Source organism: Gossypium hirsutum, chromosome A03 (genome assembly GCF_007990345.1).
Source record: "Gossypium hirsutum isolate 1008001.06 chromosome A03, Gossypium_hirsutum_v2.1, whole genome shotgun sequence".
Taxonomy (NCBI): Eukaryota; Viridiplantae; Streptophyta; class Magnoliopsida; order Malvales; family Malvaceae; genus Gossypium; species Gossypium hirsutum.
The window spans coordinates 104,082,799-104,098,740 of record NC_053426.1 but is presented as its reverse complement, the minus strand read 5'-3'; the positions used below and the strand labels follow the sequence as shown (position 1 = coordinate 104,098,740).

At 38.7% G+C, this 15,942-nt stretch overlaps 1 protein-coding gene across 1 annotated transcript; it reads right to left on the bottom strand.

Moving 5' to 3' along the window:
* Positions 1 to 12,982: 12,982 nt before the first annotated feature.
* Positions 12,983 to 15,737, bottom strand: LOC107886704 (glycerophosphodiester phosphodiesterase GDPD1, chloroplastic). The gene is made up of 8 exons (XM_016810754.2): positions 15,469 to 15,737; positions 15,197 to 15,381; positions 14,477 to 14,536; positions 14,305 to 14,385; positions 14,027 to 14,227; positions 13,827 to 13,922; positions 13,519 to 13,715; positions 12,983 to 13,446 (listed from the first exon to the last, which is right to left on the bottom strand). Exons 1-8 carry the CDS (start codon positions 15,569 to 15,571, stop codon positions 13,209 to 13,211), a joined length of 1,161 nt encoding a protein of 386 aa, XP_016666243.2. The 5' UTR covers positions 15,572 to 15,737; the 3' UTR covers positions 12,983 to 13,208.
* Between the last annotated feature and the right edge of the window lie 205 nt (positions 15,738 to 15,942).

Sequence of the window (15,942 nt, the reverse complement as noted above, 5' to 3'; positions counted from 1 at the left end):
CATCTGGTTTCTCTTCATCAATGGCAATGTCTAGACCCTGCTGAAAAAGGGCATCTAGAACCTCACTTTGCCACATACCAAAATGGCCCGTGCCATCAAAGATCTCCACGGCTAATCTTGCATTTGCAATTGTCGGTCTTGTCCACATGGACGATGTTGAAGCTCCTACACCGACCGTTTTCTCCATAATCTTTCAATATACCTAAGGAAATCTTTTCTGATGTGGAAGATCAGTTTAAACTGCAACCACAGAGCATACTACGATTAACCTTCGGCTCTTGATACCACTTGTTGTTCCAATAGGGTCGGAAGCGTGTAAATTATTGTACTAAAAAATCACACAAAGTTCAATTCCCAGGGAAGAGAGGTGGATCACATGGATCTCTTAAATACCAAGTCTTTCCTTAGACAGAATATCCCTTCTATAGTAATTTAATAGCACAATTAAATACTACTATTATACCCTCAAATATTGAAAGAAAAATAGGACAAGAAAGAACACAAGAGTTTTAACGAGGTTCGGTAAATTATACCTACGTCCTCGGGCACTAACACCAGATGATAACTTTACTATCTCCAAAGTATTACAAACAAATAGAATTCCTTAAGAATTCTCAAATGGGAGAAGAGAGAAAACTAAGAGAGAAAGATTGGTTGGGATGAATTGAAATGAGAAATGAGAAGGCCTATTTATAGTTGAGGTTTAAGGACCAAACAATAAATAGCCCATTATCTCAAGGACCAAAAAAAAATTATCCCATGCCACTTTTTCAAAGTCAACTTTAGGGTGCTAAACTTGCACCACTTTGTATTGTTTGCCATTAATGTTGTCTCCCATTAATGTTAACAACAAGTAAATGATCAAATTAGAAGAAGAAATGAAGGAAAAAAATGTTAAATTATTGAATTTCTAGAACCAAACTAGGTGAAGAAAATTAAAAGGTCAGCACTAAATAGGGAACTGTATCATCTCATATTCTTGAATTTGAAGCAAAGACATAAGAATATTTATGCTATAGATTTTCCAGACGGATGATTTAAGGAGACGGGGGACAAGGCCCTTATTATTATTATATACAGATTATGATGTGTTAGCAAATCCAAGCAGAAGAAGAATTGAAAGAAAAGAAAAACTAGGAAGAAGAAGAGAATGTTAAATTTTCTGGATATATTTCATAACTGCCTTTTTCCCATACAACTCGTGCTAAATAAGAAAAATAACAAAGAAAACAGCTTGGCAAAATCTGTTATACTCAAACGCATCGTTTCACTAATGTTCAATGCTGCGTTTTACTGTTTTAACCTTAAACCCCAAACTCTCTGTTTTACTAAAGATTAAAACTCCTCGTTTGCTTAAATGAGATTAACTGATTATAACTAACTTTATTTCCTTAATCTTCTACTTCCTGCTGTTTGCCATTCTAGCTCACATCAATACTCCCTTCCCAAGATAAAATCCTTGTCCTCAAGGATGAAAATGAGGATATTTAGTTTGAAGCAGGTCGAGAGATTCCCATGTAGCATCTTCAGGAAAAGAATCAGCCCATTCAACTAAGACTTCAGTCACTGCTCGGTTGCCCTTCTTGACCATTCTCCTATCCACAATTCGAGCTGGTTCTTATTGGATAAAATGGCAGCAACAACCAAACAATGAAACACTAAGAGCATAAGCTCTTCAAACAGCAAGCAGAAAAACACAAAGCATCAAGAGCATAAGCTCTCGGTTAACAAGCAAAAGGAAAAAAAATATGTTTGATTGAAACCGAATGATAATACCATTTTCATTTCATTTCAAAATATAGAGTTACAAAAGTGGAATGTTTACCTAACAATTTCCACTAAATTTGGCAACTTGCCAATTAATAATTAAAAAGATGAAAGCATATTAGCTATCATTATGAAAGCATATTAGCTATCATTATGTTGTTTCAATTATAGCTATCATTATGAAACCAAGTTGCACACCAACTTGTTTCAATTACAAAAGATTACAAATATTAAAAATAAACAAAATAAACAAAATGCACCAAGTTGCTCCTTTGTTGCTTTACAGTCCATGTTCAACACTCCTCCTTGGACTGTAGGCAACAAACACCAATTGATTTCCTTAGAAATTCAAACCTGATTGTGCCAAGAGGCTTTGTTAAAATGTCAGCCAATTGATCTTGTGAGCTGCAATGTATTAGACTCACTTCTTTGGATTGGAAAACTTCTCGAACAAAGTAAAACTTGAGCTTAAAATGTTTGGTTTTGCCATGAAAAATAGGATTTTTAGAGATGGCAACTGCTAACTGGTTATCCACCAAAATTTCAGTAGGCTCGAGCTGTTCTTCATTCAAATCACATAGCAACTTCCTAAGCCAAATGGCTTGATTCACTGCTGCAGCAGCTGGTATGTATTCGGCTTCAGCAGTAGACTGAGCAACAGTTTGTTGCTTCTTTGAACTCCAACTGAAAACTCCCGAACCAAGTGTAAAGAAGTAGCCTGAAGTACTTCTCATATCATCAACTGATCCACCCCAGTCACTATCTGAGTAGCCAGTTAATTTCAGCTCACTTCCTTTCTTGAACATTACACCAAACTTCAAAGTACCTTTGACATACCTGAGTATTCTCTTTGCTGCTTTCAAATGAGTTGTATTGCAGCTGTGCATGAATCTAGACAGTAGACTAACTGAATGCATAAGGTCAGGTCTGGTTGCTGTCAAGTAAAGTAAACATCCAATCAGGCTTCTATACTCCTTTTCATCTACCTTTTCTTCATTTCCAAAGCTGCTTAGTTTCTCTCCCACAGCTAATGGTGTGCTCACTGGTTTGCTGTTTTCCATATGAAACTTAGTGAGAATTTTCAAGGCAAATGCATGCTGGCTGATAAAAATGCCTTGATCAGACTGGTCTACTTCCATAGCAAGGAAGTAAGTCATGATTCCCAAGTCTGTCATGTCAAACATGTCTTGCATATTCTTGTTGAACTCTTGAATCAAATCGACCCTGCTTCCAGTCACTAATAGATCATCTACATATATTGAGACAATCAGCAAAGTCTCATCTTTGGACTTCTTTATAAACAAAGTTGGCTCACTCAAACTTTTCTCGAAATTGAGCTTAGACAGGTAAGCATCTATCCTGTCATACCAGGCTCGAGGAGCCTATTTTAGTCCATAGAGTGCCTTCTTCAGCTTGTAAACCTTGTCCTCCTTTCCTTGGACTTTAAATCCATCAGGTTGTTCAACATAAATCTCCTCTTTAAGGAAGCCATTCAGGAAAGCTGACTTGACATCAAGCTGATGGACCTTCCACTGTTTCTGTGCAGCCAAAGCAAACAGGAGCTTTATGGTGTCCAGCCTTGCTACTGGAGCAAATGTCTCCTCAAAATCAATGCCAAACTGTTGATTGTACCCTTTCACCACAAGCCTTGCCTTGTGCTTGTTCAAAGAGCCATCAGCATTGAATTTGGTCCTGAAAACCCATTTGACACCTATGACCTTCTTTTGATCAGGTCTGTCTACCAGATCCCAAGTGTCATTCTTATGGATCATGTCGATTTCAGCCTCCATAGCCTTCTTCCAGCTCTTGCTTCTTGCAGCTTCTTCATAGCTTGAAGGCTCAACAATGGCCACATTGCATCTTTGGTAGATATCAGCAATAGACCTGGTCCCTCTCACAGGAGTATCATCTACATTGGCATTACTGACTTCATTTTCTGCCAATTCCAGATTGTTGTCAATCTGCTCTTCTTCAAACTGACTTGTGTTAGAGCCATCTAGACTCCAAAACCTTCCTTCATTGAATTTGACATCCCTGCTTACCAAAATCTTCTTGGTTGAAGGATCAAATACTCTGTAGCCCTTCTTGTAGCTACTGTAGCCAACAAATATACCAGGAACTGATCTCTTCTCAAGCTTGGTTCTTCTTTCTGCAGGGACAAGTACAAAACACATGCAACCAAACACTTTTAAATGGGAAACTGTTGGTTTAAGATCATACCATGCTTCAAAAGGAGTTTTATCATTTAAAGCATGTGTTGGCAGCCTATTGAGCAGGTACACTGAGGTGTTGACACCTTCAGCCCAAAAAATGTTTGGAAGCTTGCTTTGAAACAACAAACACCTGGTCATGTTCATCACTGTTCTGTTCTTCCTTTCACATACTCCATTTTGCTGAGGAGTATACACTGTGGTCAATTGATGATGAATCCCAGCCTGCTCACATAGCTTCTGAAATCTTTCAGACAAGTATTCAGAACCATTGTCTGTCCTCAAGGCCTTAATCCTGTAGCCTATTTGATTTTCTGCCAATGCCTTGAACTTTCCAAAAACTTCAAACACTTCTGACTTTTGTTTCATGAAATAAACCCAGCAAAATCTGGTCAGATCATCAATAAACAGTATAAAATACTTACTGCCATTCAGTGAAGGAGTCTTCATTGGTCCACAAACATCTGAGTGCACCAATTCAAGTCTTTCTCGAGCCCTCCATGCTTGGTTTACTGGAAAAGGCAACCTGGCCTGTTTACCAAGATGACATACTTCACAAACAGACTCATTTGCATCAACCTTAATCATGTCCTCTATCAAACTCATCTTGTGCAGCAAATTGAGTGACCTGAAATTGACATGGCCAAATCTTCTATACCACAGATCAGCATTTTCAACTGAACTTGTATAGGCTCTTCTCTCAAGTTGGCTCACATCCAACATAAAACACCTATCTGCCATGGGTGCTGAAACAACTTCTCTACCAAGAATATCATTAATAACACAAGAATCATTCTTGAAAACTAGAGAGTAGCCTTTCTTAACCAGCTGACCTACACTAAGTAGATTTTGATCTATTTCAGGTACATAAAGCACATCTGAAATAACCTTGTTACCTGAACTAGTGTTGATCATAACATCACCTCTGCCTTTAGCTTCAATCAGATTCCCATTGCCTATTCTGACCTTTGAAGCAAAACTCCTGTCAAGATCCTTGAACAGGTTCTCATTTGATACCATGTGATGTGAGCAGCCACTATCCACAAGCCAACTGCATTTGGATTTACTTGTGGTTGTAGAACATGAGGCAGTGAAGACATGCTCCTCCTGAGCTTGAAGATCTTCAGCAGTCTTGGCTTGTACTGGCAGAGTTTGTGACTTTTCTTGATTTCTACAAATCTTTTCATGATGACCATACTGCTTGCAGCTCTTGCATTGGATGTCTGGTTTGTTCCAGCAATACTTCTCCAAATGGTTAGTCTTCTTGCAGTGAACGCATGGTGGAAACCTCCTTCTACCGACATCTTTCTTTGATCTTTCCCTCTTTTCAAACCAAGGCTTCTTAGCTTTCTGACTTGAGCTGGAGCCTTCTCTGACCTTTGCTTGAAAAGCACCTTCAGGACTTTCCTCCTGCCTACTTACTCTTCTCTGCTCAAGTGCATAAAGTGAGTTAACCAACTCAGACAAAGAAATGGTTGTGAGATCTCTCGAGTCCTCCAATGAGGAGATTTTTGACTCAAACCTTTCAGGTAAGGTGGTAATAACCTTCTCAACAACCCTGCTGTCACTGAAATCTTCTCCAATGAGTCTAATATTATTGATAGTAGCCATAATCCTATCAGAATATTGCTTGATAGTTTCTGACTCCTTCATCTTCAAATTTTCAAACTCCCTTCTAAGATTAATTACTTGTTGCTGCCTTGTCTTGTCTGATCCCATGAACTCCTCTTTCAGCTTGTCCCAAGCTTGTTTGGGTGAGTCACAGGCCATGATGCGAGTAAAATTACATCAGACACTCCATTCTGTAGGCAGGCCATGGCTTTATGCTTCTTGGCTCGCTCCTTACCATGTTGCTTGATCTGAGCAATGGTTGGATTTGCTCTCAATGGTAGTTGCTCGACATCATTTTCAACTGCATTCCACAGATCAAGTGCTTGGAGGTAAGTTTTCATTTTAACTATCCAAATGTGGTAGTTTTCTCCAGCAAAAATTGGTGGTGGAGGAGGTGCAAAGCTCATGTTGCTGAAACTGATTTTGCAGAAGCAAAACTGACTTTGTTTTGAAAACTAAAACAAAACCACAAAGGTCCTCAAAGATAGGATGCTCTGATTACCATTTGTTGGATAAAATGGCAGCAACAACCAAACAATGAAACACTAAGAGCATAAGCTCTTCAAACAGCAAGCAGAAAAACACAAAGCATCAAGAGCATAAGCTCTCGGTTAACAAGCAAAAGGAAAAAAAATATGTTTGATTGAAACTGAATGATAATACCATTTTCATTTCATTTCAAAATATAGAGTTACAAAAGTGGAATGTTTACCTAACAATTTCCACTAAATTTGGCAACTTGCCAATTAATAATTAAAAAGATGAAAGCATATTAGCTATCATTATGAAAGCATATTAGCTATCATTATGTTGTTTCAATTATAGCTATCATTATGAAACCAAGTTGCACACCAACTTGTTTCAATTACAAAAGATTACAAATATTAAAAATAAACAAAATAAACAAAATAAACAAAATGCACCAAGTTGCTCATTTGTTGCTTTACAGTCCATGTTCAACAGTTCTTTTGGTAACACACCATGAATATCTACCAGTGGCAATTGGGCCTGCGTAACCGATGCACCGATATGTTCCTTCAACTGAGAAACATGGAAAGTAAGATGTATACGAGATCCCGGAGGCAACTGAAGGGTGTATGCAACCTCTCCCACCTTCTTAATCACAGAAAAATGCCCATAGAATTTTGGAGATAGTTTCTGATTAAGGATTCTTCGAACGGTCTGCTGTCTATAAGGTTGCAGCCTCAAATAAACTAAATCCCCTACTTGGAGCGTCCGCTCTGAACGATGTTTGTCAGCGAAAAGCTTCATGGGCTTTTGACCTCTTGTTAGATAGAACTGCAGTAGTTTTCTCGCTGCCTCTCGAGCTTGCAAACTTCTATCTACCCCCGCTACTGAATAAGTGCCCGCCAGATAGGGCATGTGCATAGGAGGTGGTTGACCATATAAAGCTTCATATGGGGTAAGCTGAATGGATGAGTGAAAGGACGAGTTATACCACCACTCAGCAAAGGGTAGCCAAAGAAACCAGTGAGCAGGTGTTTCGCCAGTCATGCACCGTAAGTAATTCTCAAGGCATCGGTTTAAAACCTCCGTCTGCCCATCCGTTTTAGGGTGTTAGGCTGTGGATAAAAGTAGTTTGGTGCCTAATCGTCGAAACAACTCCTGCAAAAAACGACTGACAAAAATTTTATCTTTGTCCGATATAAGCGTGTCGGGCATGCCATGTAGTTTGTAATTACGAGCCAAGTATTCCTGTGCTACATCCTTAGCTGTATACGGATGGGATAATGAAAAAAATGACCGTACTTAGTCAAGTGATCAACCACAACTAAAATAGAGTTTTTCTTGTTGGAAGTTAGCAGGCCTTCAATAAAATCCAAGCTAACAACTGACCAAGCTCTGTTAGGTACAGGTAGTAGCTGAAGGAGTCCCGGATATGCCACCAACTCACTTTTGCACTCCTAACACACCACACACTCCCTCACCTATTTCTTAACGTCAGAAGTAAGACCCTTTCAATAGAGCAAGCTAGACAAACGCTTCCTGGTCACATGAACACCTGAGTGGCCACCAACTGTACTGGCATGAAAATGAGAAAACAATTCCTGTCGCAGCTCTAGATCTCTTCCCATTACAATCTTTCCTTTCCGATACAAAAATCAACCATCCCATGAATACTTTTGATCGTGAGACTGAGGCTGTTGGAGATTTTGTATACGTTGTTGCAGCTTATCATCGATTGTATAAGATTGTTGGACCCTTTCCAAAAGACTTGATATAAATGAACTAACTGACATTTGAACATACTGACCTTGCTCTAGCTGAGGATGTCGAGATAGGGCATCAACTACCTTATTATTAATTCCCTTCCGATAAGAGATCTCAAAATCATAACCGAGCATCTTAGCTACCCATCGCTGCTGAAAAAGAGTGACAGCCAACTGCTCAGACAAAAATCGTAAGCTTTGGTGGTCGGTTCGAATTTTAAAGTGTCTCCCCATCAAATAAGCATGCCATTTTCGAACAGCCAACAATACTGCAAGCATTTCTTTTTCATAAATCGAAAGGGTCTGATATCTTACACCTAAAGTTTAACTAAAGAAAGCCACCAGTCTCCCTTGCTGCTGTAACACTGTCCCAATGCCGAAGGCGCTTGCATCTGTATCCACCATAAATTCAAGCTGAAAATTAGGGAGCGCTAATACTGGTGCAGTACATAAGGCAGCTTTTAAAGCTTGAAAAGCTTCAATTGCTTGAGCCGACCATTGCCATGCATTCTTTGTTAACAACTCTGTGAGAGGTCGAACAAGAAGTCCATAGTTCCTTATAAATCTCCTGTAATATCCCGAGAGCCCCAAGAAGCTTCTCAACTCTTTCACTGATTGAGGAAGTGGCCAGAAAGAAATGCACTCGACCTTAGTTCTGTCCATGGAAATCGTTCCCTTCTGCAACACATGTCCCAAATACTCAATTTGCGAGGTGCCAAAATAGCATTTAGATTTTTTTGCGTACAATTGTTGTTCCCGTAAGATGAGAAGAACAACCTTCAAGTGTTGTTGATGCTCAAACCAAGATCGTGAGTACACCAAAATGTCATAAAAAAACACTAACACGAACTTCATCAACAATGGCTTAAAAATAGAATTCATGAGAGCTTGGAAGCTAGAGGGGGCATTACTGAGGCCAAAAGGCATCACGAGAAACTCATAATTCCCCTCATGTGTTTGAAATGCTGTTTTATGCACGTCATGCTCCCACATCCGAATTTGATGATATCCAGACCGCAAATCCAATTTGGAAAACACTTGAGCTTCTCCTAGCTCATCCAACAATTCCTCAATGATAGGAATAGGGAACTTATCTTTAATAGTATGCTAGTTTAACTGCCTATAATCAACACAAAGTCTCCAACTCCTATCTTTCTTTTTGACCATCACTGTAGGAGAAGCAAAAGAGCTAGTGCTATATCGTATTATGCCCGCTTGGAGCATTTCTCGAATCAATCTTTCCATCTCATTTTTCTGAACAGCTAGATACCTGTAAGGCAGCAATTTGATCACTGCCGACTCATCCTTCAACGGTATGCGGTGGTCATGCAGACGAGGTGGTGGCAGCCCCTTTGGAATTTGAAAAATGTCATCAAATTCAGTTAATATCCCTCGAAAATGATCATCCAATTCACGAACTTGCTTAACTGCAAGCGTCATTTGATCCGGAGAACTTAGCACTGCTGCATAAGGTCCCAAAGAATTTCCAACTGCTACAAATCATTTAGGATTCGACTCACTACTAGCCGTTGCCAACAAACCAGGAACAATGCCCTGAATAATGCATGGTTAACCCTTATCAACGAATTGCATTGTTAACGAACTAAAATTCCACACAATATTACCTAAAGCCAAAAGCCATTGAACCCCCAACACCATCTCACACCCCTTCAATGGCAGAACCATAAAGTCTGTTTCAAATTGGTAAGTTTGAACCTCCCATGACACTCTTCTGCATAATCCCCTAGTGAACAGACAACTACCATTCGCCACAGAAACCTTCAATTGATCGTGATGTATTATAGGTAATGATAACATACTAACCAGTTTGGTATCAATGAAGTTGTGTGTGCTGCTTGAGTCGACCAAAATGATGGCGTAGCTAGACCCCACCCGAGCAGCTACCCGCATAGTGTTATGCCCTTGCAAGCCAGTAAGCGCATGCAACGATATCACAGGGGAAGATTTAGTAGACTTCTTTTCTAAGCCACACTCCTCTAACTTGTCTGAGCATTCTTGGAAGTCCTCCGCTTCACTATCCAATAGAGGTTCCAACAAGAATTGATACAGTTGGGATTTGACACACTTATGTCCCACATGATATTTGGCCCCGCACCAGAAATATAAGCCTTTTTACTTTCGTTCAGCCATCAATACTAGTGAAATAGACCGAGATCCTGAATTTTTTCCCTGAGGCAACGCTAGCAGATTGTGAGCCTAAAATAGCCATTGTAGGAGTCGAAGATTACCCCGAGATAACAGAAGAAGGTGGCAGATATCTAGGGGAGCTGGTCATCACTGATGTGGGTTTCCTTGCTGGGTAGGATAGGAGCACTTCAATCTTTCTAGGTAGCTGAAAAGCCTCATCAGGTTAGAAGGCTCAAACAGATCCAGATAATGGCCAATATCAGCTTTCAAATTACTAAGAAAAGTACTGAGAGCATAAGATTTCGGAAGATGCAACTGATTCAATAACCCCACAAACATATCCTGGTACTGTTCAACAGTACCTTGTTGTTTCAAATTTACTAACTCCTTCATAGGATTTCCAAATTGCCCAAATCCAAAACGGTCCTGCATGCTCTTCATGTACGCTGGCCATGACAACATTTGGATACCACCATTACGCTGGGAATAAAATTGATGCCATTCCAATACATGTCCCTCCAAGTTCAACATAACCGTACAAATCTTGTTGGCTTCAAATGTACCTTCAGCTTTAAAGTACTGCTCCAATTTAGTCCACAATCCTCTGAAATCATTTCCATCGAACTTAGGACATTCAAGCCGACTGACCTTAACCGACACACCACCCAAATGTGACGGATTTCTTTGGTGCACACTATTCATTTCCGTCAGCTTAGGATCCACTGTCGCCTGTGGAAACTCGGGCTCTTTAGGCAAGAACCCAGGGGGGGCACCTAAAACTCCTTTTCCCTTGTCCGTGGTGTTGTGAGCAGTAGGTCCAGTAGGTGGAGGACCAAAATATTGGCCTAACAACGCCTGCAAATCCCCACGGAACTCATCCTTAAACTCCTGGAACTGAGCCTCCATCTTAGTCTCCAAACGAACTATCTCCTCCTGTAACTTAGAAACTTCTTGATGTAGCCCGCCAACTTCTTTCTGTAGTCGCGTCGAAACTCCGTCACCGGCCATTAGGGGGATTCGTAGCAGCTCTGATACCTTTGATGCGTTAGCAAATCCAAGCAGAAGGAGAATTGAAAGAAAAGAAAAACTAGGAAGAAGAAGAGAATGTTAAATTTTCTGGATATATTTCAAAACTGCCTTTTCCCCATACAACTCGTGCTAAATAAGAAAAATAACAAAGAAAACAGCTTGGCAAAATCTGTTATACTTAAACGCATCGTTTCACTAATGTTTAACGCTGCGTCTTACTGTTTTAACCTTAGACCCCAAACTCTCCATTTTATTAAAGATCAAAACTCCCCGTTTGTAACTGATTATAACTAACTTTATTTCCTTAATCTTCTATTTCCTGCTGTCTGCCATTCTAGCTCACATCAGATTAATATATATTTGAAAATTAAATGAAGTCGGATATAATAGACTGCCCCTGAAGATAAATGTTATAATCCAGACAAGCAGCAGTGAAACATGATTAACGTGCGACTAAGACAACAAGTTGAGGATGTTTAACCTTTCCAACTTTACTACGTAAGTATTGAGATAGACCCATGATGGTAATGTTTGTGAATTAGGGTTCCGTCCAATTGGGTATCTGTCGGGTGCAACCCAGCAACTTGAAAGTTGCCAACCAATTTGGAAGGTGGACAATTTTTGGAGTATTTATCTTCGCCTATTTATGAATTTTAATTATTCATCCAATACAATAAGCTTTTAGTGTGACAAATGCATGCATACAAACTTAATTATTTTGGATTTGATTTAAATTTTATCCGTTAGAATTGTTTTATGTTCAAATTATTTTGCCTTCGGGTTCTTTCTTATTGGCTTCAAAGTACCACTTCAAATCAATTTTAAGTAATCATTTTTACACAACTTTGAGTTCACATATTGGATTCAGTTAAAGTTTTCTTGGATTTATATTATTTTGAAGTTTGAATTTCATACATTTTTTTTTCTCAAGTTCGGGTTCATTTTGATATATATATATTGTTTTAAACAATTAATCCTATTGAACTATGCTCAATATAAGTCAATTAAGTAATATTTTATTTCACACAGTTGTTTTAAGATGTTATATATTAAAGTGGATTGAGATGTGTAAAATTATTTTTAATTGAATTTAAGATATTAAACTTCTATTGATACGTAAATACTACAGATCTCATGAGCTGTATATTTAATTAGTGTAAGAATAGTGGTGACGGTAAAATTAAATACTATAACGATATTGTAACTTGAGAAAAACACCTATTTAAAGTCGAATCTTTGAACATATTCATATCCTTATTTAAAAAAAAAACCAGTTATAGGTGGTAGGTTGAGAATCTAAAAAAACAACTATCATGTTACCGTGGCGTATCTGGTTAATCCAAGTAAGAAGTGTGAAAACCGATTATAGACAAATTTGCTAAAAAATTGTCTGTGGAGAAGTAAAATTCTTTGGGTGGAAGGGTAATGTTGGTAAATGTGGTACCATCTGCGCCCCAGTCTAATAGGTTTACCGCCCAAGGGAGTCTGCAAAGAAACGAAAGATTAGAAGAAGATATTTGTTGGGTGGTGATGACACAAGGAGGAGAATTGTGAAGGTTAATGGTTTGTTGTGTGTGCCTCAAAGAAAAATAGGTCTCAAAACAAAAGAAAGTATGGCTCTTCTAGCGAGGGGTGCCTCCATATTCAAAACCACTCTAAGGTAAAGGGGCTGATCGGCTCAAACGGGTGCAGGCGGTTTGTAGGTAATGGCAAGGCTGGAAGTTTGGGGTCTGAAAATTCTTTGAACGTCATTTTCTTTGAAAAAATATGATCAAGCGATTTGCCCATTGAATTCATTGACACTCCATATTGGTTCATGGCATTCAAAATCTATTCGCAAAACCTTGAAACGAAATTAGAAGAGAATGGCACTCTGGTTAGTTTTAACGGACAAAATGTATCATCATACAATACAACACCTTGCACTGTCTTATTGCTTCAATCTGCTTAGGTGTATCTATGGTATTCAGTAGTAAGGCAAAAAAGTTTTGTAAATTCGTTTTCTTGTGTAATTATAAAAGAAAAGAAGCATAACCACCGTCTTTGATGTTACACGATCTCCAACTTCACGAACATAAGCTATGAGGTTCTTTTTTTTCTTTTTCTTTTTTTGTCTAATGAACAACCAGCAACAGTTTACATGGGAACACAACTCTCTGCATCATATATTCTTTCTACTTTTGAGGGTATCCAAATATTAGATATGCTTAAATCAAGCCTGAATCATCAGCTCTGGTATTAGCTTCAATAGGAAGGAGAGTTCATCCTTGGAAAATTGTGGCTTTGCTTTCACTTCCTTCTTCCCATCCTCCTCCCCATACAAGCTTTTCTCTTCTCCCTCCTTTGAATGGGTTAAATCTGATACTGACTCACTAATCTCCTTAACCAGGTCCACAATAACTCCCTCAACACCCATTAGATGTTGCATGTATACAACCTCCGGGACATTACTGCAAAACAATGCACGGATTAGGCGAATACAATTCGAAACAAATAATGCTTTAACAACTGTTTTAACTTACTTTAATTGACCGTAGGTCATGAGGGAAAGCTTTGATTCTTTGATTCTTCCAACCGCTCCAGGATTTCTAAACACTGCTTTGACTTCGGATACGATCCCCTGCAAGCCATTTTCAAGGCTGAGCTTAATAGCCTCCTCCAAGGAATTCCTCCTTACGTCTGTGTAAATTTCACTTCCCCCATTGGTGAGAAAATATACCTGATATCAATATTAAAAAAAAAAAAGAAAAAGCCTCAATCAACAATGTATGTGCTTGGATGTCAGTGTTGGCAAACCAAGATCAATTGGAACCGGAAAATCTGCACTTACGGGATATGTGCTCTGTAATTTTCTAATCAACCGGGCTGCATCAGGTTGAAAGCTAGAAAACAAGATTTGTCTGCCCTTTGCATTCTCAAACACCACCTGGTCATGAATTTTAGAAGCCGCATCCATTAGTTAAAAACCATAATGTAAATATTAAAATGTCTCGAGTTCCCCACCACTTGAAGGCTAAAACAAGCATTTACCTTCAAGATAGCTTTAAGTATACGTGTGAGTTCCTCTTCCTTATAAACAATAAAATCATCAAACTTCAATTCAACATTAAAGCCCACCGATTGATCGACATTATGGAAAGCCTCTTCAAGTGTACACAAAGGAGCATCTTTTTCAACCTTCCACTCGAAGAACCTTCCATCTTTTGTTTTCCTGTAAAGCGGTTTTCCCTCCTGAATTGCAAACTAGTCAATCAAAAGACCAAAAAAAGAACATGGTCGATCAAAAGAGAAAGGTCAAAGATTATTACACTTCCAGGGTGTTTCTGAGGTCCATAGGAAAGAAATTCAGCCAAAGCAAGTTCTGTAACTCTGTTCTCAACAATGGCACCCTGGAATTGACACCCAAAATATTTAGCAACTTAACCAATTATAGGGTATGAATCATGCAAAACTATGAGAGGAAAGGTGAAAATAGCTAACCTTTTCTTCATGGAGGATGAAGTTGTCATGGTAAATGACAGGGTAGTCATCTTTCGTCACCTACAACAAATAGGTTTTTTTGGTATTTGTTTACAAGATCCGTCTAAAGGTTCTTTGTTCATCCATGTAGTTTTTTTTTAAAGAGAAAAAAAAAAAGAAAAAGAAAAACACCACCAAAGAAGGCAATTCAAAGAAAACAATGGTAAACCAATCAGTGCCCCAACAAAAAGCAGATTCATAACTAAATCGACAATGAATGCTGAATGAAACAAAAAATGAATTAGACATCAAAGATTAAGGTTTAGACCAGCTAAACAGGGTTGCAAGTGGGATCTCTTTCATTGTGGGGTTGGCCGGGCCACCTGACGACCTACCGGGCATGAGACAACAACCTCATCCAGATCGACATTACGAGTCCCCATTAAAACTAGTTATCAATTTCGCGGCGAATAGAGACAGAACCTCACCGCTTTTTTTCTTAGTTTGGTAGGGTAGATAATAATAATAACAACAATTAAAAAAAAAAGGGAAAAGGAAGAAAAGGAAGTTCTAAGAAAGGGCAAATAATACTGAAAGACAAATGTTTGCTCTCTCTCTCTCAAAAACCATCGGCGGATTTGAGAGAAACGTGGAAGTTAGTTTAATTGCGGGGCATGCCGCCGGTTTTATACCGGGATACGCTATGTTTGGTGAAAGGGAGGAGAGAGATGGTAGGCTCACCTGAACGTCAAATTCAATGAAATCGATAGGAAACTTAGCCGCCTCATTGAAAGAAAGAATAGAATTCTCTTTGATGGATTTCATTCTGGGATCAGGCGATTGCAACATGTTCATTCCGTTCCCTCTGTGACCCACTACTAGAAACTTGGGAATGTTGCATTCGCATATTTTATCATCATTAACACCTATTCATATACCCCCATTAAAACAAGATCTTTTAAGCTAAAAAGAAAAGAAAGGTAGGGTGGAGATTGAAAATTCAACAACTTTACCTGCTCGGAAACGAGTTGAGCAGAGTGCTAATGCAGCATTCTCAGGGACTTGATCAAGATTAGGCACATCACAAACATGAACCGCTTTGAGAGCCATGGCCATATCTTGTCTATTCTTTTCTAATGAATTGGCTAAGATTCATTGAATTTAAGAAAGGGGTCAGGTGACGGTGGAAACAGGCATAGGAACTGTTTAACAAGATCACATGAAAAACAAAGATGGGAAGTGGAGAATTTAAACCGACTCCAGAAACATTTTTCATCTCTTTGGAATATTTGGCCATTTATTTTATAGATTTATTTTAGAGGGAGCACACTTGAAACTTAAGATGGAATATTCCGTAGGTAGAGGACAGGAGAAAATCACGGTCGTTTACATTTTTACCATTTTTTTCTTTTCTTCTATTTTTGGTTATCCGTTAGTTATATTACTTATTATAGTTTCACTTGTTGATAAACATAGTAAAAAAAATT